The 24,062-nt window shown below is 52.0% G+C and overlaps 1 protein-coding gene across 2 annotated transcripts in view; it reads left to right on the top strand.

Moving 5' to 3' along the window:
- The window catches only part of ARHGAP26 (Rho GTPase activating protein 26), a 156,955-nt gene that overhangs the window by 104,555 nt on the left and 28,338 nt on the right, over nt 1-24,062 (top strand). For both annotated transcript variants that reach the window (XM_072872807.1, XM_072872808.1), the window contains exons 18-20: nt 38-197; nt 10,503-10,641; nt 16,160-16,313. In XM_072872807.1, coding sequence (XP_072728908.1) covers nt 38-197; nt 10,503-10,641; nt 16,160-16,313 — 453 coding nt within the window. The remainder of the gene's footprint in view (nt 1-37; nt 198-10,502; nt 10,642-16,159; nt 16,314-24,062) is intronic.

Below are 24,062 nucleotides of genomic sequence, written 5' to 3'. Positions count from 1 at the left end.
TACTTTTTTTTTCTTTTTTTTTCTTTTTTTTCCCCAGAGTTGCAAATAATCACAAGCAGAACCTGATGACTGTTGCTAATCTGGGTGTGGTATTTGGGCCAACGCTGCTTCGACCTCAAGAGGAAACAGTCGCTGCCATTATGGACATCAAATTTCAGAACATCGTGATTGAAATTTTAATAGAAAACCATGAGAAGGTAATGGCTTCACTTGCTTCTTTCAGTGCAATTAATTTATGAAAACGAATTTGTCTCTCTTTACAAACTGCAGCCCCCCTCTCCCAGGCCCCCCTCGCTTGCCGTGGCCGGCGGCACTGGCGGAGGCGGCTTCGCTGCAGACGGTGGGGTTGTGCTGGGGAGGGGAGCGGCTGGTACCTCCCAGGCGATCCTACCAGCGATGGACACGGCTCGGGATATGGCGTAGAGGCTCCAAAACTGACGGTTCTCGGGCTGTAGTTGTGTAACCAGCGCTGCTGGTAACCAGCCTTTTTTATGGTCATCTCAGTGTGAGTCGGCACGTCGTGTCTCCGTTACAGAAATCCCCCTTTCTTTCCCCTTTCCATTGTTTAATAGGAATTTGTCCTTAGTTTCAAGAGATGAGCACTAAAAGAAACTAGTGGAAGATGAAGGCCTAGGCTGGCTTCCTGCTTTTCTGACTAAATCCGTGTTTATTCAAGTACTGGCTTTATCCACAACATTGACCTCCTAAATTATGATGCATTTGTGTTTGTCGGCCGTGAGGATGTTCTTGTCTGTCGGTGGAGCGGAGGCGGCTTGCCGGGGCCATGGCACTGGCTGTCCCTCCAGGCTGGCCGCATGGGGTGGCTGCATGCAAACAGCAGGGCTAAAAAAATGCCATTTTCTTCTAAATTCAAACAGTTCACTGTTTACAATCTTTTGTTCATCTGGTTTTGGTTGGAAAGAAATAACTAATTTGTGCATTCAGGCTGCAAAGAAAGAAGTAGAGGCAGGCTTGCCCCCGGCCGGGGCTGCCGTGGCAGGGTGGCATCGCGGCTCCGGTGCGGGGTTTTGCTTGTAGATGTCTTGAACGTAAAGGGTTTCTTGCAGGTTAAGGTGCGAGGCTGAGCCTCTGGTACGTGTGGCACGGGCGGCAGTCCTGGGGCGTGTCTGGGTGGGGCTGCAAAGGGCCATCAAAAGCGCAGCCAGCGGGGATGGGGAGACAGCCTCTGTGGTTCACCCATTCTTGGAAAAATTGCTTCCCCGGGCACATAAAGGCCATGGTATTTATTTAGGACGGAGGAGCTATTTTCTTCCCCTCCGCATGGCATGTAGTGGCAAGGATGGCTTAATTGTGAGCTGCTGTGCAGAGGGGCGTGTGAGCAGCAGCGATGAACCTGCGGTTCTGAGCAAAGCCCAGCTCCCCCAGCCCTGGTCCTGCGTGGAGGAACCGGCACGAAACCTCGTGTCGGCCTTCGATGGTCACCTCCGTCTGTCTGTCATCTCTGTGTCAGTCCAGGGAAGCATTCACCGCCTCTCCCGGGTGCTGATGAGCTCTTCGGCTGTGCTGCCAGCGTCACGAGCAGCACGGCATCGCTACGAGCGTGTTTTATCTCCCTTCCCCTCGTTGTGCTTTATGGAGCCCTTCCCTCGCGGGCCCTTATAGGAACACGCCTTTAGACATTGATTTTCTTTGTGCCTGAACTTTTTCCAACAGTTCAGTCTTTCAGAGGCGCAAATGAAAGATTGAACGCAATCGTTTTTTGTCCCTGAACTTATAATCATTCTGTATATCAAAGTTTGGCAAAAAATGAAACAAATTACATCAATCCAGCATGTAAAACGCATACAATCAATTGATTCTGTACGTAAAATAGTATATAACTAGCATTAATTGGGACAGTTAAACTAAACAGCTTATCCAATAATTGTACTCTTACCACTGATCTGCAGTACACCACATATTTGTGACATAGTGGCAAGAGGTGACCGTGCTACCACTCCATGAGTCGATAAAGCGGATTGACTGTAGGCACGGGGTGGAGCGCGACGGCTGCGCTCACCTCTTCACCACACTCGCAATGGTTTGGTACAGGCTCCCGAGGAGGTGAAGGCCTGAGCCGTGGCCGGGCCAAGAACTCCTCTGGTCCCGATCTGTTCCCTGAGAAGCCACAAAGGAGCCGAGTGGCACAGAGAGCATCGGTGCACATGAGCTTGGAACAGCCATCGTGCGACTAACATGTGAAGAGCGGGTGGCTTTTCCAAGACTCGTTTAGCAAGGAACAAAGTTGTGGGTACAAGGAGCCTCATGCATGTCTTTCCTACTGCATGTAATTTCACTGCGAGCCAACCACTTTATCCCATAAATATGACAGCCACAGTGAGCCTTCTTTGAGCTCTCCTGGTCATAGACTGATTGGGGTAAGAGATGCGGACTCAGGAAGGGTTCTGAGGGGAAAAGAGGGGTGCAGAGTGCCCTGCCAACCTAAAACGGGGCTCTGGGGCATAGGGGATGTCTCATGAGAGCTCGTCAAAGGGAGCAGAGGAGTCCCGAGGGGGCCCGAGAGACCAAAGAAGCCTCCGAGATGACAATGAGGAGCTCTGAAGGGGATTTCAACCAAGTACAGATGTCATCAGGAGGCCGAGGGCTGAACGAGGCATCCTAAACAGCAAAGAGTAAGATAAGAGCACTCTGAAATGCACAAAAAAAAAACCCCCAAAAAAAAAATCAAAAGGGAGCCAAAGTGCTACAAGAGTGTTGTGGAGTGCAAGAAAGGACTCAGGTGACATTGTTATAGACAGTAGAGGAATGAGGAGGGTAAGAATTAGGAATTAGGAGGGGCAGGGTAAGAAAAGAAGGCTTGGAGACATAGGGCCTTGGAGTCTCAGGAGGGGATCTAGGCAAACTAGAGACGACTGAGCGAGAGAGGAACCGAACGGAGACGCCCTCGATGGCAGACAGAAAGATAAAGGAGCACTGCATAGCGAAGAAAGACGGGAGGCTCTGACGGAACAAGAAAGATGGAAAGGAAGATAACTTGCTACAAGGTGCTGTGGAGAACAAGGAAGGTCCCAGGAGGCATCGTGACTGTGAGGAGAGGGTTGTTGAGGGGGCTGACAGACAAAAGAAGGCTTGGGACAACAAGGAGGAACTTGGGTGATCATCTGAGTGGAGTACAGATGGTCTCAGGTGGCCAGGGACTTAACACAGGAATCCTGGATAGCGTAGAGGAACAAATGAGTGCTCTACAGCTCAAAGTGCTACAAGATGGATGTGGAGCACAAGGAAGGTCTCAGGAGGCATCGTGACTGGGAGAAAAAATGTCCCGAGGGAGCCAGAGAGACAGAAAAAGGACTGGGGACACGACGATTAAACGTAGAGGGGATCTGAATCAAGTAAACATGTCACCAGAGGACCAGGGAACAAAGGGAGGCACGGCTAGAGGGAAGAGAGGACAGATTGCCTGGGCTGGGTCACAGATATGGACTGAGGAAGTCTCCTGAGGGAACAAGAGGGGTGCAAGGTCCACTACAAAGCTCAAAGTGTGCTAAGGGCAACCTTGATGTATGTAATGCTGTAACAGAAGTCATTGCTCAATGCGTGACACAGCAAAGGGACATTATGGTATTAAAATGTCATGCAGATGGAACGCTCTGAAGGGACGCAGCGTCATACTAGGAACAATAGCTCTCAGAATCACTAAACCTATCACAATGATGTCAGTGCCTGCTCTGAGTACTCCCCTCGTTTTACTAAGGAGCCTTACTCAAAGAACCCTAGAGAGGCCATGGTCCCAAGCCCGTGTACATATACCAGAAGTAGGGGACTAAATTCTAATAAAGACTTGGCCCTCTTAATCGTAGTAATGCACGGAACTGAAGTATATTTAGAAAATGAATGGAGCAAGGACCCTGAGGGTTTTGACCGACTTCTCTGACTCCGGGGAGTGACAGGCCAGGAAATAAAAGTAGGATGCCAGATAATCAATGGATGCACCTATGGGAAGGCATCTCAAAGCGCTGTGTACAACGTCACATCAAACCCAATAGCAAAAGAGACGAACCTTTGCGCCTCTGAAAGATTGAACTGTTGGTAAATGAGCTGTTGGTAATGATTGTGCCTGATTTTTTTTTGTGCCTGGCTTGCTGTGCCAGCTGAGCCCTCCATCAGCTGGCATCTGTGGAGGAATCGATGACAGATTTCTGCAGAGATAGCGGCTGGGTGGTCTGCAGGGCTCGTCTCTGCTCACCAGCCAAATTCCAGCTCCTACCCCAGGGTGTCCTGGCGCTTCGATGCTTCCCCCTCCTTAGGAGTAATCTGTGGCACCAGCAGACGGGTGAATCTGCAAGCTGGTTACATACATTCATCGCCAATTAATTCTGCAGGTGGATGTACCGGCCGCCGGGGCGCTCGGGTGCAGCGAGGGCCGAAGTTGCAGGGTGCTGAGCCGCGCTCGCGGGGCTCGCGGGGCCAGGGCCGTCTGCGGCTGCCGCTTCGCACAAGGATGCTGCGAGCGAAACGCCTGTGAACCCGTGTCCCCATCTCTCCAGGGCTCTCAAGAAAAGATCCTGGGAAGGAGGGAGATAGGAAGGGGTAACTCCGGGAGAGGAAAATCTCTTAAATGCAGTGTTAGCGCTGGTTCAGCTCCTGCTTTAGGACTGTTTCGTTTTAGTGTATTTCTTAATTTGAATTGATTCGAGCTTGTTGAAGGTTCCCCACAGGAGCTGCCGCAGGTGATTAGCAATATGCAAGTTGCCTGCGCTTGTGCTGCTGGTGCTTTATATTGTTTTACACCAGTGACTCACAGACGCTGTTTATGATTAAGCACCTTCGCAGGAAAAAGGTAATTGATTTGAATGGTTCCTGGCAATCAGCAACTGTCTGGTATTACATTATATTTCCCCCAGGTAAGTGGAATGCCTCTCCCATCAAAATTACTGTTGTCATCGTGTAACCAAAAAAAAAAAAAAAAAAAAGCAAGCTTGATGATGACATCTCTTGCTCTGAAGAACTGCAGGCAGCTTGTTTACACGATCGCTTCAGTAGGCTTATCTGATTGCCGGGGCAGTGGAGAGGGTTTCGGGGGGTTAGTCAGCGTTCCCTGCTCACCTGCCTGCATCTGCAGTCACCTCACCTGAGGTTTGGCTCATCTTCCACCTGAGATTATCCCTGGGGAAAAACGTTCATCCCGAAGCCATAAAAGTATGAGAGAAGGATGCTGCAGAATGCGGTGGTGACCGTCCAGCGCCTTCACGGATTAACACCAACTTGTGCTCCCTTCGGCGGTACCTCCGGACTAACGCGTGCCCTGCGCGCGATGTTTCCGATGCGCCTCGGGAGCGATGTGCAGTTTGGAATTGTAGTCAGCAAAACAGGGACTTTCTGAAGGTTCCCGGAACAACTGGTAAATTACGGTTTGCTCTGTGTTGCCAGAGTGTCCGACACAGCCCATTAAACCCTGGGTGTAATCCAAAAAGTTGAATCGTTTCTGGAACTTTAACAGGTTTCCAGGTGTCGGATCCAAATTGTTTGTTATACTCGCAATAACGGCAATAAACTCTGAGACGTTTTTTAAATCTTCTCAGATGTGTTCTCCTCGAGAAGGTCTCTGCATCAAGGTATCGCAGCCCTTGCGTTTGTCTTTATGATGGCAGCTGCCACTGGGACCTGCTGTGCTTTGGGTGCTCTCCTGTGGGTTGTGCTGACACCAGAGCTTCTGGGAGTGTGGGGCAGCGTTGGGATGAGAGGAGGGTCGGAGCTGGGGGAGGAGGGGATGACGGCTCCATTTGTCTGCCAGATGTTCCACCAGCAAACAGGAGCCCTGAAAAAGCCGAGCGGCAGCAACGTGCCCGGCTCTCAGCTGCCCAACGCTACCCAACGAACCAACAAAATGTCAAATTGCTACTTAATAAGATTTATCCGTTAGTGATTCTCAGTCTTTTCTGTTTGTGAATACAATACATTAAGGTAATGTGTTATAAAATGTATCCTGATTATATATAATTACATGGATAATATGATTTTTCTCCTCTGGGTCTGGATGTTGCCATGACGGGCAAACCAAGAGTGCGTCCTGTGCAAAAAAAAAAATAAGGATGCTGTGTTGTATGCCTAGTTACTCAAGTGATGGCCATTTAACACCATATTTCTGATTTAAAAATTAAAAGTTAACCAACAGTAATACTGAAATATTATTACATCTGACAATTGCAGATGTCCATCCATTTTCTTTTCCAAAGCTTAAATTTTTATAGCTCTCTGGAAAAGGCCGTTGTTCTGAAGTGTTACAAAATTAAGAGATCGATTTTCTGTCTTGATGATGTTCCCTCCAGACGAAGGACTGACCAGGTGAAATGTTAATGCAGCCAGTATTGACGACAAGTAGGAGACTGGTTTACGCAGGGAATCACACAGACCCAAACACTAACCTCAGGAAACAGTAAGGACTAATACTAAAGTCACAGCCCTCAGCACCTCGTCTGCGTTTTATTCTTTTCTGTAGTTAGCAGAAGTGTTCAGCGATGCTGTTGGCAGTGGTTTTAGCCGGTCCTCATGTAAGACTTTATAGCACTGACATGTTGAACATCACAGCAGCTTCTTAGCTCCAAGTTCCCTGGGCGAGTCCAGGTGCAGCTTTGTGCACGGGACTATACCGAGCTGTTGGCCGGAGCAGAGACCAGGGGGTGGATCTTCGTCTGCTGTTACATCGCGTCCCTCCGATTTGGGGAGGATACCTAACCTCTGTGCTTTTCACCCGCCTTGTAATAAAATGGGCGTAATGGGGTAATTAATGCCAAGCACGAGGAGATCCTCCAGTGCGTGCCGGGGTGCAGGGAGGGAAGGAGGGCTCTGATGGGGGGACACCATCCCCAGCCCCACCAGTGCCCCCAGTGTAAGCGCGGGCGGCCTGGCAGCGGGGAGGAATTCCTCCGAAACCCACGGGCAGCGCCCGTGCCTCGTCCCCCTCCTTGCACAGAGCAGCCGTCGGTGCTGGGGATGCACCCCCGGTGCTCAGCGCTGGCGGTGGGGCCACGGGCCGGTCTCTCTGGGAGAGGTGCAGGGTGAAGGACGATGCCGCAGCACCTGGATGTGTTTCAGTCGGGGGTTTCATTCCGCCGTTTAACTGCCATCCGAGATGAGGTGCCGCCGGGTCTTTGCAGCTTTGCAGACGGGAGAAGGTGGTGTGGAGCCACGAAATTGCCGCTTGCATCAGGCCGAGCGAGTGTGCGAGGTACGGCTGTAAATGTGATTTATGAATCCTGGCTGCTCCTCTCCCACTCCGGCTATTAAACTGTCTCTCTCTCCCCGTTAATTGGGCTCTGTGACTGGGAGAGCTATAACACAGGTTTGCGCAGTGAGGAGCATGTCTCGGCCATTCTTGTTAAATTAAAAAATGAAACAAACCTGAGAAACTTTCCTGTGAAGAAGAGTGGGGGTTTTGTGCAAGCGATGCCTGAGCTGAGGGAGATGGAGTAGCAGGTTTTGGTCCAGCGGTGCCGGTTTCCTTTGCTGCTGAAGAGATTTGTGCCATTTCCCGATACACAATAATGGCAAAGTCGCATCTACAGCGAGCTATTTATCTGACAGTTCTTGGGGTCTCTCCTTAGACCTTCAAAATCAGCATTGTGCTTTTTTAAATGTAGCTGTTAATTGACTTTTCTCCATTGTGAGCGGCTAAATTTAGCCTGTGTGCTTTGTGCCGCTCAGAGGTGGTAGAGAGAGCGGCTTTTAATAGCCCTGCCTCCGCCTCCACATTGCTTCTGCTCCCCCTCTCCGACTTTATCTTGGTGGAGATGCCGTAGCGGGCTTGGGCCTCCGAGGAGGTTCGTGGTTGAAGACCATCCTGGAGAAACGCTGGTGTTTCTGCTTCATCAGGAGCCCGCGGCGTGCTGTCGTCACCGCAGCGTGCCGGCCAGAGCCGCGGCTCTGTCCTGCCGCAGCGTGGGCTGCCGGCCGTGCCGCCTGGGCAGCGGGTGTTCCTCTGGGGACCTTGCTGCTCGAGGGGCGAAGGGTGCTCATGGAAGAGGTTGTGGGTTAATAAAAGACATTTACAGCCTAGCCAGCAGCGTATTTACTGAGCCCTTACAGCTGCAGTTGTGTCAGTGCCTGAAGCGCAGGCTGTAAACCCCGGGGCTCGAGCGGAGCACGAGCACATCTGTGCCCGCCACGGGGTGGGTGTGCTGCTGGGCGCAGGCTGCCCGTCCCCTGCCTCCCGCGCTGCCTGCCCGTCCCCTGCCTCCGCCAGTGCGGCCGGAGAGTGTGCGGCACGAGGGTGCGGTGCAGGCCATCTGCAGTGTGGATATTTGGGCTGATTTGGCGTTTTAACTGAAATACAGAGTTGGTTGTGATGAGTTGGAGTGTGCAAGATCTCAGGTGCTTTTTAGTAAAATTGTTTCGTAGCGAAGTTCCAGCTGCGTTTAAAAATGCAGCCTCCTTAGGAGCTGAGGCTGTTTTCAGTCACTGAGTTCGTAATTTAAGAGTGTATATATCTTCCCTTATTAAAGACCAAAAAAAGGAAACGAAAACCTGGAAGTTTATTTTCAAGTGTGCTGTGGGAAATCATTGCATAAAATACAATTCATAAATCAATACTTCCATCTTGCTTGATTTATATATTTCATTATAGTTCCCAAGTAGAATTTACTATTGAAAAGCAATTTGAAAGCAAGAGCACGTCAAGGCAGGCAGTGGCTGTGCTGGGTATGGGGAACGGAGCTCAGGGCAGGCAAGGTGCCCCTGGTACCGATTTCGGCCCCCTGTGCTGAGGATCCTGCCCCAGAGAAGCTGTATTTAGCACACAGAGCGAAGGGCTCACGGCACGGGTCCCAGCAGCCGGGACAGGCACCTGAAGCATGTGCAGCTGTGTAATGTTTTAGCATGGTAAGCAATGTGCTACGAATAGCCCTTCTAAGCGGGACCTGCGAGCTGGCCTGAGCGCCAGCGCCTGTGCTGGGGGGAGCTGTCGGGGTGCTGGGGAGGGCTGTCGGGGTGCGGGGAGGGCTGTCGGGGTGCGGGGAGCAGGGTGCAGCAGCCATGCAAGGGGCTGGGGAGCTGCTGGCCCCCAAACTCCCTCGGGGAGCCTGGGAAACAGCTGCTTTGGAGGTGGGAGCGGCTGCGGGCGGGCGCGCGTGGGGTGAAAACGAGCGGTGCTGCTTGCAGAAAGTGTGGCTTGGGCTGCTTCTCCCTCCGCTAATCCATAAGGCCAGGAGGAATGTGTGAATGAGCTCAGCAGAGCTCTCCAGGAAGGGCTGCAGTAGGACTCCGTAATCCATCCATCTGTTTCGCAGCGTGCCCAGCTAGGCACAGCCAGATTCAACTGCTCGCTCCGTCGGTGCCGGTGCCGGTGCCGGGGCCTGCCGTGCAGGCAGGAGTTCTGCACAGTGATTCATCGCAGCTTGCTGTGCCTCACCCCGTCTGCGGGCTCGGAAGCCGAACCTGAGCCTAGGCAGCGAGTCCCTGCAAATAGAAAGGTTGGGGAGCCATGTCCTTAGCCGCGAGGTGTTTGATTCTTTGAGAACAGGTCATTAGCTCCTCTCCGAGGGCCGTAAGTACTGCCCTGTACACCCGCCTCTTCACGCTTTTGGGGAGAGATGTGACATTAAAATTTTTGGCTAACGCATCTTGGCTCTTTAGTGTTTATTTGTAGAAACCAGCACGGAGGGTTTATGTGTGTGTGTGAGGATTTTGTTGTTGTTACATCAAACAAACCAATTAACTGCTGGCAGCCGCTTCCGCTAGCTGGCAGGCGGCATTTTGTGGCTTTCTTCAAGGCAAGGGCTGCCGGCGACCAGCGGCGATGGCTGCGTGCTCCGGAGGAGTCACCCCAGCGCTGCGGCGGGCAGCGAGCCGCCTCTGAAGTACGGTTTTCCTGTTGGCCCCCCCGGCAGCGACGGTCGGCTGTCTGGCAGGGGCAGGCAGAGCAGGGAAGGACGCTGAGGGATGGTGTTTAATATGCTCTAGCAAAGGGAGACCTTGGGAGAGCTGGTCTTGAGGCAGCGCTGCTGTTGTCTGAGCCTGGGGTTCCGGAGAAGAAACAATAAATAACGAAATACCAACAACAAACAAAACTGCTGCTCTTCAGGTTTGGGTGGTTTTAAAATTCCATCCCCTTGAGAAAAATGTGAGTATTCAGTTTTCTGACAGCTGTGCCTGGAAGTTGCGAACACTTCCGCGAGCTGGTCGGCATCGATGGGTGCGAGGGTGCTGAGGGCCGCGCCGCGGGGAAGCGTGTGTGGGGACGCGCCGGTTTGTCGTGCCCGGGCACTGTTGCTGGGGCACCACGCACCCTGGAAAACTCAGCAGAGGGCCTGAGTATCGGGGTTCTTCACAACATGCGTCTTGGGTGAAGAATAGAGAAAAGGAGTGCAGACAGGGTGGGAATGTAGAATTCAGGGAATTGTACCCGAAATGTCGCCTTGTTGGATGCGCGTCTTCCTCGGGCGCTGCTCTGCAGAGCGGTCAGAGCGGTGCAGACCAGGCAGGTAGGCGGCTGTTCTGTTCGAAGGGGTGATGCCAAAGAACGACTTGTTTATTATTTTTAACAGATATTTAACACGGTGCCAGAGACTCCGCCATCGAACTCGCAGCTGCTCTTATCTCGCAAGAAGAGCACGGACTCGAAGCCTCCCTCCTGCAGCGAGAGACCGCTGACGCTCTTCCACACGGCACAGCCCAACGAGAAGCGTAAGTATGCCCAGCCGCAGCTCCCGGCTTTCCCACTTGACAAAGTTTTTGCCCTAATCATGACTAACAGATTGTAATTCCCATGCCACAAAATGCAGTTTTACCGGTGTCAGTGGAAGAGGTGATTCCTGTAACAGGATCAGGCTTCGGTTTCCTCTGCTGTCACGTTGATGGGGAGTGTGAAGATCGTCTGGCATCCAAGCCCTTAACCAGGGGCTTGAAATGAGGCTGCATTATCACAGTATAAAGCGTCGCTGTCCCTTCCCCACCTGACGGCCCCTGCGCATTCCTGTTCTCATGTTCCCCGGCCCGCGTCCTCGCCGTCATCAGCTGCCGAGATGCGCTCTTGCACGCGGGCTGCAACACATGCGGCAAGGGTGGACGCCCGCCTGCGTCTCCAAAGGGCGACCCTTTTTGGATGCCCAAAGGCACTTTGCCTTTTACAGACACGAGAACTCAGCCAGGAGGTTCTGCATTTTTCTGAGGATTATGTACCACGGCAGTTTAAAAATGTTGAAGATCATCTTTCCATTTCTGTCACTAATTGATGCTTCAGATATTTAGGGGAGAGAGTCAGTGCCCCAGCCCTACTCATGGAGTGGCAGAAATGCGTCTGCTCAGGCTGTTGCTTTACGTCACAGCGTAAGTCCAGTTCCCAGCTCTCCCGTTCCTCCTGGCCACGCGCTCCCAACGCTTGCCTCGGGCTGCTCCTGCAACTGGCCAGTTGCAGAGGGAACGGTCCCACTTTGCTAAAAAAGCAGGAGAATAACCTGGTGAGCAGAGCAAGCGCTCGGGGGCTTGGCTTGCCTTGCTCGGGCAGGCGGGTGAGCACGGGGAGCGAGGAGCAGGGGAAGGCTGGAGTTCACCCGTCTCCCCAGGACTTAAAACCGCGGGGTGGCTGGAGCGGTTGCTGTGTACTTTGCCGACCCTCAAAACGTGGGCTTGTCTGCCTCTGATTGAGTTACAGTTAATTATCAGGCACTCTCGTTTTGGAGGATGTCATAACAATACCCGTGGGTTTAAGGAAGCAGTGGTAGCTCCAAAGCGTGCTCTGGAGATAGTGTATCGCACGACTCTCAGTGGAGCCTCAAATATCAAAAGCTGCTTTTGAAAAATTTCAGCCTAAGTAATTGATTTGCTGCTAACGGAGCAGTTGCTTGTTAGGCTCTAGAGTCACCCGGCTGCCGGAGCCTTCATGTACCGTCCTCCCCTGCCTAGAAGAGGAACTGAGTTCATTTATTTGTTTCTGCATTTATTTATTCCCACACGAAGCAATGTTTTCTCAGTTTTCCTCCTGACAGTCTGTAATCTCCTGTGTCTATGAGAAGCCACTACCATTTTATTCGGTGTTTGCCGTCCCTGCTGCACGTATCAGTTGAGGAATAACGTGAGGTTTCCTTTCTTACTGGTCCGGAGACAGGCCAAGGCTCTAAGTCAGGCTGAAGCGCGGGGGCTTGGACAGCAGCTCAAGCCGAGCCGAGTGCCACGTCCGCATCGCGTCCTGAGCTGTGACATAGAAATAGCTCCGCTGTGACACACAAAGAGCTGGCACCTTCGGCAGCCTCCCCGTCGCAGAGCGCTGGCTGCGCCCGCGTTTGGTGGAAGCGCCTCTTTCCTTTGCCGGTGGCTGTCTCGGGGGTGAGGGACAGGGAGCCCTGAAGTACGTGGTCACTTTGGTGTTCGTGCATCGAAACAGGTATTGGACGGGGTAAGGACGGCTCAGAGGAGCCCCAAGCACAACGGGAACACCGAAGGCATGCCGCAGGAGTCGTTCATCTATGAAACAAAGACATAATAAGATCTAATAGCTGGAAATTGAAGCTAGACACATTCAAAATGGAAACAGAGTGCACATTTTTTAAGACTGAGCGCAATTTAACCGTAAAAACAAGTTAAGCGGGACAGTGAATTTTCCGTTACTTGAAATCTGTTCATTGAAGTCAAATACCTTTCTAATATTTTCACTAAAATTCATCATACAAAGCTGTGTGTAAGTCAAATTATAATGTTCAACAGACAGAATCATGCAAGAGAGCAGATTAGATAATTATAGTGATTATTTCGTTGTTAAACATTCACATTTTTGTCCACAACTGACCCAGGAACTGAGTGGATATTGTGAAACAAGTGTCGTTAACGCAGCAAATACACCGGTTTGTTCCTTATCAGTTCTTCATTATAAACAGTGTTTTGGCACTTTGCTCATATTTTGTTATGCAGAGTGCTTTTGTCATCACTTCCGTGGTCCCTGTGGATAACTGTTATCAGAGTGCCCTAGATCAGGTTATGGGCCAGAAGCTGCTGCTCTGCTATCTGGCAAGGTGTGGCCTCTGCTGGAGGAGAGCCCGGAGAAGCCGGAGGCTTCGGTGAGGCTCCTGCGGCTCTGCTTGACTTACTTTCCATTAAGATTCACCAGGGTTTGGGTAAGTGGTGAAAACTCAGCCTCGCTTTGCCGTGTTGCTGGTTCTCGAGCTGGGAGAGAGGGAACTGAGACTGGCTGAGCAGTTCAGCAACGGGAGAGTTTGTTGTTTAGCAAAGGGAGGACTGCAAAAAATGGACGCGTCCAGCTCTCCCGTAAGCCCCTCCGTTCCAGAAAGGTAGTTTGGGGCTCTTGGAGAGAAGTCGCTGGTTTGGTTTATTAATGGTAGCTCTCTCGTCGGCAGGAGCTGGGCCACGGTGCCAGTGGAGAGGAGATGCAGGCAGGAGCCGGGGCCGGGGCCGTGCTGCGAGGGGGGTGCCGGTGGTCTGCACCGAGAGCGTGGCCGGCTGTGAGCCCCTCGCACCCGGCTCTGCTGGCGGTTTGCAGGGCGGCTCTCCTGCCTTCTGCGTGACAGAGAAGGAGCACGCTTCAGCTGATGGGCGGTTCTGCTCTTGTAGCTGTAAGACCAAATTAAATCTCACAGCAAAGAATCCTTCACACAAGCTTTTAAAAACATGAAGGAAAATACAGTGTCAGCCTTTTAAAAAGGAGGAAATAAAACAAAGCAAGAGTTTCAGATTCTGCCATTCATCTCCGTTCCTCTTTAGATGAAACACTTCCAGTTTCTTGGCTGATAGGGACTTTAATTCAATATTGGCGGGTACCTAGCTCTGAGATTAGGCAGACAATTGACACTGATTTGTTAGGCTTATGGAGCTTATTTTCAGACTTCAGCCTTGGGCAGAAAATGTTTGGAAATAAGAAGATGTGGTGTTAGACCACACTCCAGCGGCTCAGGTCCGCGCTCCTCGCAGCCTCCGATCCGGCCGTTCGGTCCGGCAAGGCTCAGCGTGGGCAGTCCCGGGGCTTGGCCACCTTGATACGCTGCGGAGGTGGTCTGTCACAGCACTGCTTAAAACCTGTACTGGCCGATGCAAAAATAGAGGAGTGATTTCGATGGGCCTTTTGGGGATTTTAGGTCCGTCAGCAGCTTAATTTCTGTCTTATTTCATCTGCTGGCTCCCACGTCTGCCTGTCGGTATTTGTGGAGGTCAGCACTCTGCTTTTCTTCACTTTTGCCTCTTCTTATCTTCTGCGTGGACAATCTTTTTCATCACAAAGTGCTTGTGCCTTCTGAGTCCCAGGCAGGCTTTCGTGAGCTCATAGCTTCCTGTCAGAGGACCTGCCCCTGGGGAAATCATGCTTCTTTATGAGCTTTTCTGTCTTGGTTTAGGGAAAGCATGGCTTGTCGTTTGAGCCACCATATGGCTCAAAGCTGACGAGATCGCTTGTATTTTCCTTTTGGCATGTCAGACAGTGGCGGGTTGGAAACCACGGCTGGACAAAAAATCCAACTCGGTACTTTGGAGGAACAAAGGAGGGGACAGAGAAGTGTACGTGCTGCTTGTTCCCTTGGTGGCTTATTGGAGATCAAGATTAATGAAATGCAATTTCAGGAATGTGTTGACGTGTATCAGCATAATTAACACATCCTTGGCTTTGGCTCATCTCTGGAAGATAAGCTCAGCCTGCGCTAAACCAAGTTGTAGCCCTGGCTCGCTGCCCTGTGGGCGCTCTGAATTTGTCCAGGTACCAGGAGGCTGCAGCAGCTCCAGCGAAGGAGTGCGGCGAGGAGCGTTAGACTCTGCTCGTCCCCTGGCACCCACAAACCTTTGGCTCCTGTAGGCTTTTCTCTTGAAGCACGTGCTCCTCTGCGCCCGAGACAACGCTACTGCCGAGCTGTTTGACGGAAGTGTGGGTGGTTTCTTTCTGCTGTATATTCAGGATTAACTTTTCATATATCCCAGGAGTTCCTCTGACGCTGTTTTATCCTTCTTTAAATGCCTACAGGATACGGATGAGTATTACACGTTCTCCTAACACAAGCAGAGGTGTACGATTCAAAGGGATTGGGAGTAAGGGGTTCCCTATTACTATGTGCTTTTTAGGAGTAATTTGATTATATTGGTGTGCCCTGGAAAAATACTTTTTGAAAGATTTCTCATTGAAGTAGGACTCATTATGTTTTCCAGCAGGTGCCTATCTTCCAGGGGCACATCATGACAGAAGTAGCAGTTCTCTGCAACAGGGCTGCTTTCCATGCCATCAGTGATGATAATTGCTTCTCACAATTGCAATTACTGCTTATACGGAAAAGGCATCTTATGAAAATGAACTAATGTGATTTAGGTAATTCGGCCTAGAGCTGAAGAGGGAGCCCCTGCTGCGGATGTCAGTTTGGGATGCATAATATTTTCACTCCTCTGCTGAAGTTACACAAATAAAGGGGGAATCTCTTAACAGAATATGATCAAGGGAAACGAGGAACTCTTAAGAAACCTCCAGATTGTCAGCGGAGCGGTGCCAGCGTTTCTCCGACAGAGTACAGCCGGCACTACGGCGGGAGCAGGCATGAGGCACTATTTCGGGTCAGATATGATCAGAACATGAGTTTCTGACCCACAGCTGCGCTGTATTTCAGAAGAGCTAAGGCAAAACGGAGTGGAGACCCCATCCCCTTTCTCCTCTGCTGCTTTTGGGTTATAGACCTGGCCAGAAAAGATCGATAGTAGTTGATGTCAAGTCCTAGCTGAAGCATTTTTTTGCTCAGATAAACTTTAACTGGGTGATCTGTCCTTTTTCTTGTTCTAAAATGTTATTCTGCTCAGTCACACAAATGCTCAGTCCCTTGGCAGCTGATTTCAGCCACAGAGAAATCCATTCCTGTATGTAGTTTGTATTTCAATTTTTTTTTCAGGTTGCTGGTACTTCAGATGTCTTTGGGAATATAAAATATTAATGCCTTGAGAAAAATGAATATTTTCTTACTAAAAATGGTATTCAAAATGTAGCTGCATCTTAAGGAAAAAAAAAAGAGTACCTGGTATTTCTTGTAGTTTAATGTATAATATCTAGAAAACGTGACTGTAAACTGCCTGCCCGTCTTCTGGGGTCTGGCAGGACGCTGCCCTGCTTGCGTTGGGGCAGGGGGTATTGCCAGGAGCGCTCGATGCCTTCGCAGCAGCGTGCTCTTTACTTTTGTGTGCGATGGCAGCTGCATGTGATGGCTGATGATTCTGGGGTTTTGATGTTTTTTAGAGGAGAACAGGAACAGTATCATCAACTCCAGCCTGGAATCCGTCATCTCTTCAAACGTGAACAGCTTCCTCAACTCCAACAGCGCTCCCCAGCCCAGCCTGAACTCAAGTGATCTTGAACTAGAAGTAATTAAACCCAACAGGCCAAATTCACTGTAAGTACAGTGGTAATTAGTGTTTTATAGGCTCTCTGTCCTTAATCTTTAATCAGGGCTGTTTCTTACTCTGAATCCCAGCCGTTTGTTGAAGAATACAATTTAACATCTTAATTTTTAATGGGTGCCTAGCATGTGCCCTGCATTTTTAACTCGGTCTAAGCGGTGGAATTAGTTACTGGGCGTTATATCTGCCAGCGAGTTTCAGCTCTGATTATTTTGCACATGTGGAATATTTTTCGAGCAGAACTCCGCATTGCTGCTTGAACTGCTCGACCCATCTGGTGATAACTCCAGCAAACACAAAGGACTTTTCTTCTGAGTTAAATTCTGTGACTGTTGTCAGTACAGTTGATCTCCAGCCAAATCTGTGCCATTGCTTCTGCTATTGCTTCCTTCATCTGGAAAGTTCAAGGGAAAAAATAGCGACCTTAGCAATGACTCCCTGGGGACGGCTGAGTTATTTATGAAGTCCCCTGAACTTGACACAGCTGAGCCTTCGCGCCGATGGCCGTCTCTGCTAGGGGAATTTCCTTCCTGCCACGGCTCTGCCGGGCCCGATAGCATTTTCCCACAGAACCTCCCCTCCTTGTACATGTGAAGATCTGCTCAGATCTTCAAGAGCCATTGCAGTCCTTGCAAGCCGAAGCCAATTTTCCCCCCGGCGCTCCTCGGCACGCCCCTGCCCGTCCCCGCGGAGCGGCTGAGAGGAATGCTGCTCCCTCCACCGCAGTTTATGGCCTTGCCATATGCAGCGACCTTCTCAATTAAGGGAGACCTTCCTTCCCACCCCTCCGGTCCTCCCACAGGCTCCAAACACTTCCAGTTCCCACTCAACCGTAGAAGTCCCCAGTCCCTTGAGAGTAGAGGGTGACATTTTTGCTTTAGCTGCTTTCTTCTGGGTATTAGCGGAAGGATTGCTAAGGACTTGAAATGGATAAGTGCCAGGGTGGGTACTGGTAGAGATGGTGCAACTTGTTGCTGTTGGCTTGGTTGACAGCACGGGTTGGGGTTTGGGGGGTCCGGGGTGCAGCCCTTGCTGCCAGCGTGTGGAGACGGCTCAGGCCCCTGCCCGCAGCGGTTTGCACGGGCAGAAGGGTAAGTACACAGCGGGCAGCCGGCACTCCTGCCTGCGTGAGCGTGTGTGTGAACAGAGGACAGCTCTGGCTTTCATCCATCCGCTCTGCCTCTCTCCTCACCATCACTGCCACTAAAACCATGAGCTGCATGAGTACCGAACGAGCCCGGGCTCTTGCTGGCCTCGCCTGGCGTTGACTGCGGGAGCAGGGTTTGCAAGGCTCAGCTCCGTGCCTTGCCTGATGCCTGTGGATTTACCTACTGCGAGAAAGCCGCCTGCAAGGAGTGCTGTGGCAGCAGAGTAGAGCATCCGAAAGGTAGGACGCCTCTCCATTGAGGTTGCGCCTTACGTATGTTATGTACTGAGTTAAGAGGCATCATGCCTGTACTGTCGGTTGAAGCTCTGGAAGTCAGTCACATACCATTCCCCCAACAGGAAGTTTTTAGTTTACTTATCCTTCGAGGGGAAAAAAATGATGTGACTTATAATGCAGCAAGGTTTGTGAGCCTGAGTCTTGCTGTGACCTTACAGGAGTTGTTTGCCAAATTTGCAGTTTTTCAGTTTCCAAGAGTTGCCTCTTGCTAATAATTTCTTTTTTTCATAGAAATCATGAAGAAGTTCAGCAGAATAAATCAGTTAAACCTCTGTGGGGCTTTGGGGAATGGAGGCATCTTGCTGTTACCAAGGAATTGAGCAGACCGGCACTGAAACCATTTGCTTGCCACCAGTTAAGGGGCCTTTACAATTCTGTGAAGTGAAATAGTGATTAGCAGGGCAGCACCGGCAGCTCTTATGGCTCTGACAGCGTTTGTGGCATGTGGTGCTTTTCCTCAAATGCAGCGATTATGAGATAATTTTTACACACGCAGGAATACACAAGTTCTCAGTCAATGTTGAGCTGAAGGTTGAAAAGTGAGTCTAAGGTGAGCAATACCACAAGGCAAATGTTTTCTTCTCTATAACGCCAAACATTTAAATCCAGTATTTTTAACCCAGTCTTTCAATGAGAAATGAAGCGTCTGACGTCATTTTATTATTTTTAAACAGTATGTATAGATGTCACTTCAGCCCCTCTGTGCCCGTGGTTTTGGCAGGTCCGTGGCGTTTTGCCCTCGGTGGTCAGTGCTCTGTGGGGCTGTTGGTTTGCAGTGGCGAGGATGAGGAGGGCGAGGAGGGCTGCCTGCCAGCAGCGGGTCTGTCCCCCAGCCCTGCCCCGCGGCTGTTCACAGGCTGCAGTCGGGGTCGGGGCAGGGTGTCTGACTGGTGCCAGTATCCCGGCGGCTTTGTCGTTGCTGCTCTGCGGGACTACCCAAATAATATCGGTATAAAACCGCTTCTGTTTTTTTAACCAGCTGAGTAATTTGGGCTTCGCAGGAAGCCCCGGGCAGCTACGGACGCTGCAGTCGGTCTGTAGTATCCGTTACTGCCGTGCAAGGGGTCCTGGTGCTCCCCTGTAATTACTGGACCCACAATTAGGGTATACAGCCGCGGGGAAGGGCTCAGGGTGCCTTGCCCTTTGTGCTCCTTCAAATACTCTGCCAAACTCTCTGCCGGCCCTGTGAGACCCATCTTTGAGCTCTGCTTCAGGATTTTGGGTTTTTTCTTGTGTTCTTCACCATTTTCTGTAATTTTTCGGCCGTGGACTGGGGCCGTCCTGTTTGAGGACCCGTTCAGGAGGGGTTGGCTTTCCTGGCAGCCTTCCCATGAGCTGATCAGCTGCCTGAGCTGGGAGCCAGCGCTCGCCAAAATTCAAACCCTGCAGCTGAGGAGCTGTAAAATTCCAGGTGTGCGGAGGCCAGGAAGTCCCGCTTTCCTCCTTGAAAGAATAAGGGATTTCTTTCTGAACAAGAAACTCTTTAAGAGAACAAGTACAAGAGAATCCTGGATTCGGTGTTTCCTTCCCTTCGAGAAAGGGACCTCTGCTTCCCTAACGGGACGACAGCAAAGGTTAGTAAATTAAAAACTACCCCAGGCCAGAATTTGACCTACTCCTTATTTTCTGCTAAATGCATTGCTGAAAAAAACGGGCTGATGGAGATTTCCGCAGAGGGGAAATGCCTTCATTAGTTAGGGCCTTGTCCTGCTTTATTCTGAGGTTTGGTGCCTTTAGGTGTTGGTGCGTCTGTCGCCCTTTGCCCGCGTGGCAGGGTGGGCACGGTGACCCCCGTGTCCTGTCCAGCCTCACCGTCCTGCCCAGCCCCAGTCTCCGCTGAAGCTGTCCTGAGATGGGTGCCCACCTGGGGAGGGCGACGGGCAGAGCGGGCGCACGACGAGCCTTTCGGCATTAACGTCACTTTGAAATCCTTGCTTATGTTGTCTCATGGCATCGGTGGGTTGCCCATCAGTGGCTTTGTGTCACCTTCTCACACGTGCTACGAAGCGGGCAGAGGGGAAAACACATTTTTTCTGCTGGTCACAAAGTACCAACCTCTGGTCTGTGCTCAGGGAAGGCTGCGACGTGTTGCCCCAAAGCGATGTCCACCTTGGAGCTGCTCTCCAGCCCAGCCAACGGCAGGGACAGCGGTGTGCCTGAGACCATCCAACCTTTCCATCGTTAGTTGCCTCCTCCCCACAGGCTGCAGCTGGATTCAGTGCTTCTGCCTTCATCCTTTAAGCCTTGGTAGAGCCCAAGTGGGGTGTCCCCACACATGATGTTTCGTGTTGGGCATGGTGGCTCCTGACTGCACGGGAGCTGTGGCACAGCTACTCGCCCTCTGCAAAAGCCTTGGGAAACTGCAGGGAAAGAAGTTGGGTCATTTTGATGTTCTTGCTTCTTATTAAGCTGAAAACTGATGTTCTTGTGGAAATAACTCCTGTTGATCTCAGTGGGAGACTTGTTGGAGGACAAATGTTAAGGACAGCAAGTCGGAGGGATTTCTTGTTTTCCTTTTGCTGCAGGGAGCACCGATGCATTCAAAGGTTGCCTTTAAATGTGCAGTGCTAAAAATTGTGAACGCTATCTGTGAAATGAGAGATGTTTGTTTGAGCTTCTGTTTAGAAAAGCCTCTCGGCTCCCTTCTAAATGCTGGTGTATCCCCCAGGTCTGCTCCATGGGGAGCTGAGCCGGTTCCTTGGCCCCCCTCGGGGTGCGATGAGCGTTACAGCAGTGACCGTGCTGGGGCCGAGGTCTCCCAGCCTCGGTGCCGTTACTCCAGCTTCCTCCCCAGGGGAACGCCATCATTCTCAGAGTCGCCTTCCCTCGAGCATGGTCCTCCTTCACCAACTGGGAGGGAAATTGTTTTGCTGCAGGGCAAAGGCTCTTCCTTCCCAGCCACCAATTGGGGTTTTACTATGGGAATGCATTTATTTATTAGGGCTGGTTTTATTTTTATGGAAAAAGTCCTCTGGGCGGGAGTTGTACTCGGTGAGTCAGCAGGACTGCTGTCCCATGCCAGGGGCTGTCACTGCGGCGGCAGGGCACAGGGGGACCGGGGCTGGCGGCCGGGGCCACCAAAGCCCCAGAGAGGGGGATTTGTTTTGAAAGAAGCGTTGGGTTTCTTTATCCTGCCCTTGCAGAAAGCGTCTTCCTGAGAAAACAGGGCAAAACAAGAAGCAGAGTGCTGTGTTTCTAGCATAGATACATACTTCAGCTGAAGTGGGGGAGGTTTTCAGACTAAATTGTGTGATCGTGAAAAGCAGATTTAAGATCGTGATTTTTAAAATCCTTTAAAACAAGCACCTTGCTATGGTAGCTTTGCAGTGCGTGCCTGTGAAGCCTCTGATGTGGGGTGTATCACCGCGGACAACCGACACCTTGGCTGGGGTCTGCTTTGTATTATTTGTTCTCTGTTTTATTTATTTATTAGTCTCATCTGTGTCCCCTGTATTATTCAAAGACCTGTGCTGCGTGCCGGGCCCCGCTCTGCTGGGTGCACGGGCGGCCGCTCCGAGCGCTTCAGTCTGGCTGAGGCCAAATCAGAGGTGGGTGCTGCAAACACAGGCAGCAGTAGCCAGGTCTCATTACACAGCCTCGTTAGAATCATCTTTTGGTGCTTAAAATAAGCGTAATACCTTAGTCTTAAACTAGCTGTTGGGGATGATACTGGCCGCTTCTGAATGGCTTCCTACCTGCGACTTGCTGCAGGCTTTTAGTTGTTTGCAAAGCTGAACAACTGATGTGTTGCCGTTTGGAAAATAAACGGCGGCCAGAACTTACTGGAGGAGGCAGCTGGAGGCGCGAGGGTTTCGGTTTCCCCTCTCGCAGTAATTTCTTGTTGTGCGGGACTGTTCTGAAGGTGGGGCGGGCCCAGGTGATGTTTAGCCAGGTAACGAGATGGGCTGCGTTTTTGCATTGCGACTCCCCGGAGTTGCCCGCCTGCGCTCTCCTAAGTACGAGCGTGCAAACGATGCCCAGGGGGGCTTCTGCCTTTTCTTTTGGAAGGGGAGGTGAGCATCAGAAGCGCACAGGGAGGGCTGGGGTGGCTGGCAGAGCACCCGAAATTCACAGCTAGCCCGAGGGATGCTTGCCTGGGTCCCGCAGGTGCCCCGTTTCGGAGGTGGCCGTGCACCCCTCCGTCGGCCAGCCTCGGGCAAGCGCCGGGACGAGCTGCTCCATCCGCACCGTCCTGCTGCTGCTCCCGAGGAGAGCAGCGGCGGGCGGCTGTTGTTGGGGAGACGGGCTGGCTGCTATTTCATGCCCAGCAAATAGGACTAGAATGTGAAACACTTCTATTTTTTAACACTTTTATTTTGTTAAAGTCCTTGGCCACGTCTTTGCAGTGATGTTCCCCAGGGGTGGCTCTGAGCGCTTATTTTATCCGCCCCCTGCCCTTTTAATTTTTTCCTGCCACCGAAGGACTGCTCCGCTGCCTCTGATGAAGTGAAGCACAGCCTGGCAGGACTGCTGGGATGCCTCTGAACAGTTGCTTCTTACAGGTTTCTAATGCTCCGTTAGAGGCTTGTTGATTTCTGAAGTTATAAGACCATCTGTCTCTCTTGGAAGATTATTTAGCAGCGTGCTCAGAGGCAAAAACTTCCCATTTCTGGTCTGCCTTCATGGCAGGGTGCCCGGGAGGACCTGGCCATTTCTGCTCGCCTGGCCTTTCCTTTTCCCCAGCTGCGGGCAGGGGTTCGTGCGAACCTGCCTGTTTGCCTTCAGCGTCGCGAGTCCTGCGGTCCGTGGCGTGTCCCCGTCTGCCGCTCTCCTGCGCGCGGGGTCGAAGAGGCAGCGCTCTGCCTGTAGCTCAGCCCGTCTCCATGCCGGCTGCATCCCAGACGCCGCACACCTGGCCCCGCGCTGCGCCGGGTAGAGCTTAGAGAGGGGAGACCTTCCCGCAAGTCGCCCCGTGAATGGAGATGGCTCCCCACGGCACGCTCGCTCGTGCTCGCTGCAGAAGTTTGGCTGTTTTTCCCGTGCGGTGTGACTTCGGTTTAATGCCCTGAGGAAGCACCGTGGGCGCAAGCACGGTGGCAGCGCCTGGGTCTGGGGTCCGCAGGGCTGGGGTGAGCCTGGGGCCAGCGGGATGGGAGTGGGATGAGGTGCGGGAGGAGGCTTTACCTGTGCGGAGCAGGCACAGAAATACGCCTTTTTCTGTGGGGTGGGACTCGAGCGTCAGCTGTGTGGGGGGGTGTCTCTAAAAATAGCAGGGACTGAGCTATTAAATAGCCCGGACCTGGGGCTCTGGCAGGCTCAGCCCTGCCCGGGGCTGACCTGGCATGACCCTGCTGGGTCCGCTTTGCTTCTCTAAAGCTCCGAGAAGCCCCCCAACTTCGGAAGGGATCCCCCAAGGCCGGGAGTCCTCATGCACGAGGAGATGCCAGAACTAAAGCTGCCTTCTGGCCCCTGTGGCCTTCGTGTCCCTGCCCTCCTGCCTGTATGTGGCCTCTCCTTTAATGCTTCGTGCTGTCCCTCGGGGCGGTGGTGGGGCCCAGTGCCCCGCCGTCGGGCAGCCAAAGGGCGAAGCGTCGCCGGGGCTTGTTTCAGCATTTGGAGTGCATGGCTTGGCAGCCTTGGGGTCTTTTTAACGTAGGACGGGTTCACGTGCCGGTCCATGTCTGCTCGGTTTTGTGCTGGTGTGATAACGACAGAGCAGCTCCCTTCACAAAATCAACGCCTTCACCGGTTGCCCTCGGAGTTAGCTTTGTAGGTGCAAACCGAGTCAAAAATAAGGAATTCAGCAAAAAAAAAAATCACGTGATGAAGGAAATATCATCTGTTACTCCCTCAAAATGAAATATTATCGGGCATTTTTGCCCAGTTTCTCAAGGAGATACAGCCGGCCTAAGGACAGTGCCTGCGCTCAGCGGTGTCTGCCCCTCTCGCAGCTTTCCGGGCCCGTCTGTGATCCCGGCGGAGCGCTCTGAAGTCGGGGATTTCCCCGGGTGATGGGGACGCAGGGCCTGGCCGGGGCGGCTGCACCCAGAGCCGAGGCCCACGGCGGGGACCGACGGCAGCGCTCGTCCTCGCCCGCAGGCTCAGGGCACCTGAGGGTGGGGGCCGGGGGACAGAGCGAGCCCCCCGCTCGGCCACCCAGCCCCGCACGTGCTGTCTGCTGCACCTCCTCCGCCCCGGAGACTCTGCCTTTAGGGAAATAATAGCTTTGGGAAACTTGGATTTAGTCATCACGTGTCTATTTGCATTTAACTTTATTTTCTCATTGACCAAGTATGGCTATTTCTTGCCCTCCACGGGTATGGAAAGAAATGAGGAGCGGATCTAAGGTCTAGTGGTC

This window comes from Ciconia boyciana, chromosome 9, assembly GCF_034638445.1.
Source record: "Ciconia boyciana chromosome 9, ASM3463844v1, whole genome shotgun sequence".
Lineage (NCBI taxonomy): Eukaryota > Metazoa > Chordata > Aves > Ciconiiformes > Ciconiidae > Ciconia > Ciconia boyciana.
Note: the sequence above shows the minus strand (reverse complement) of the source record. Positions and strands in the feature narration are given on the sequence as shown.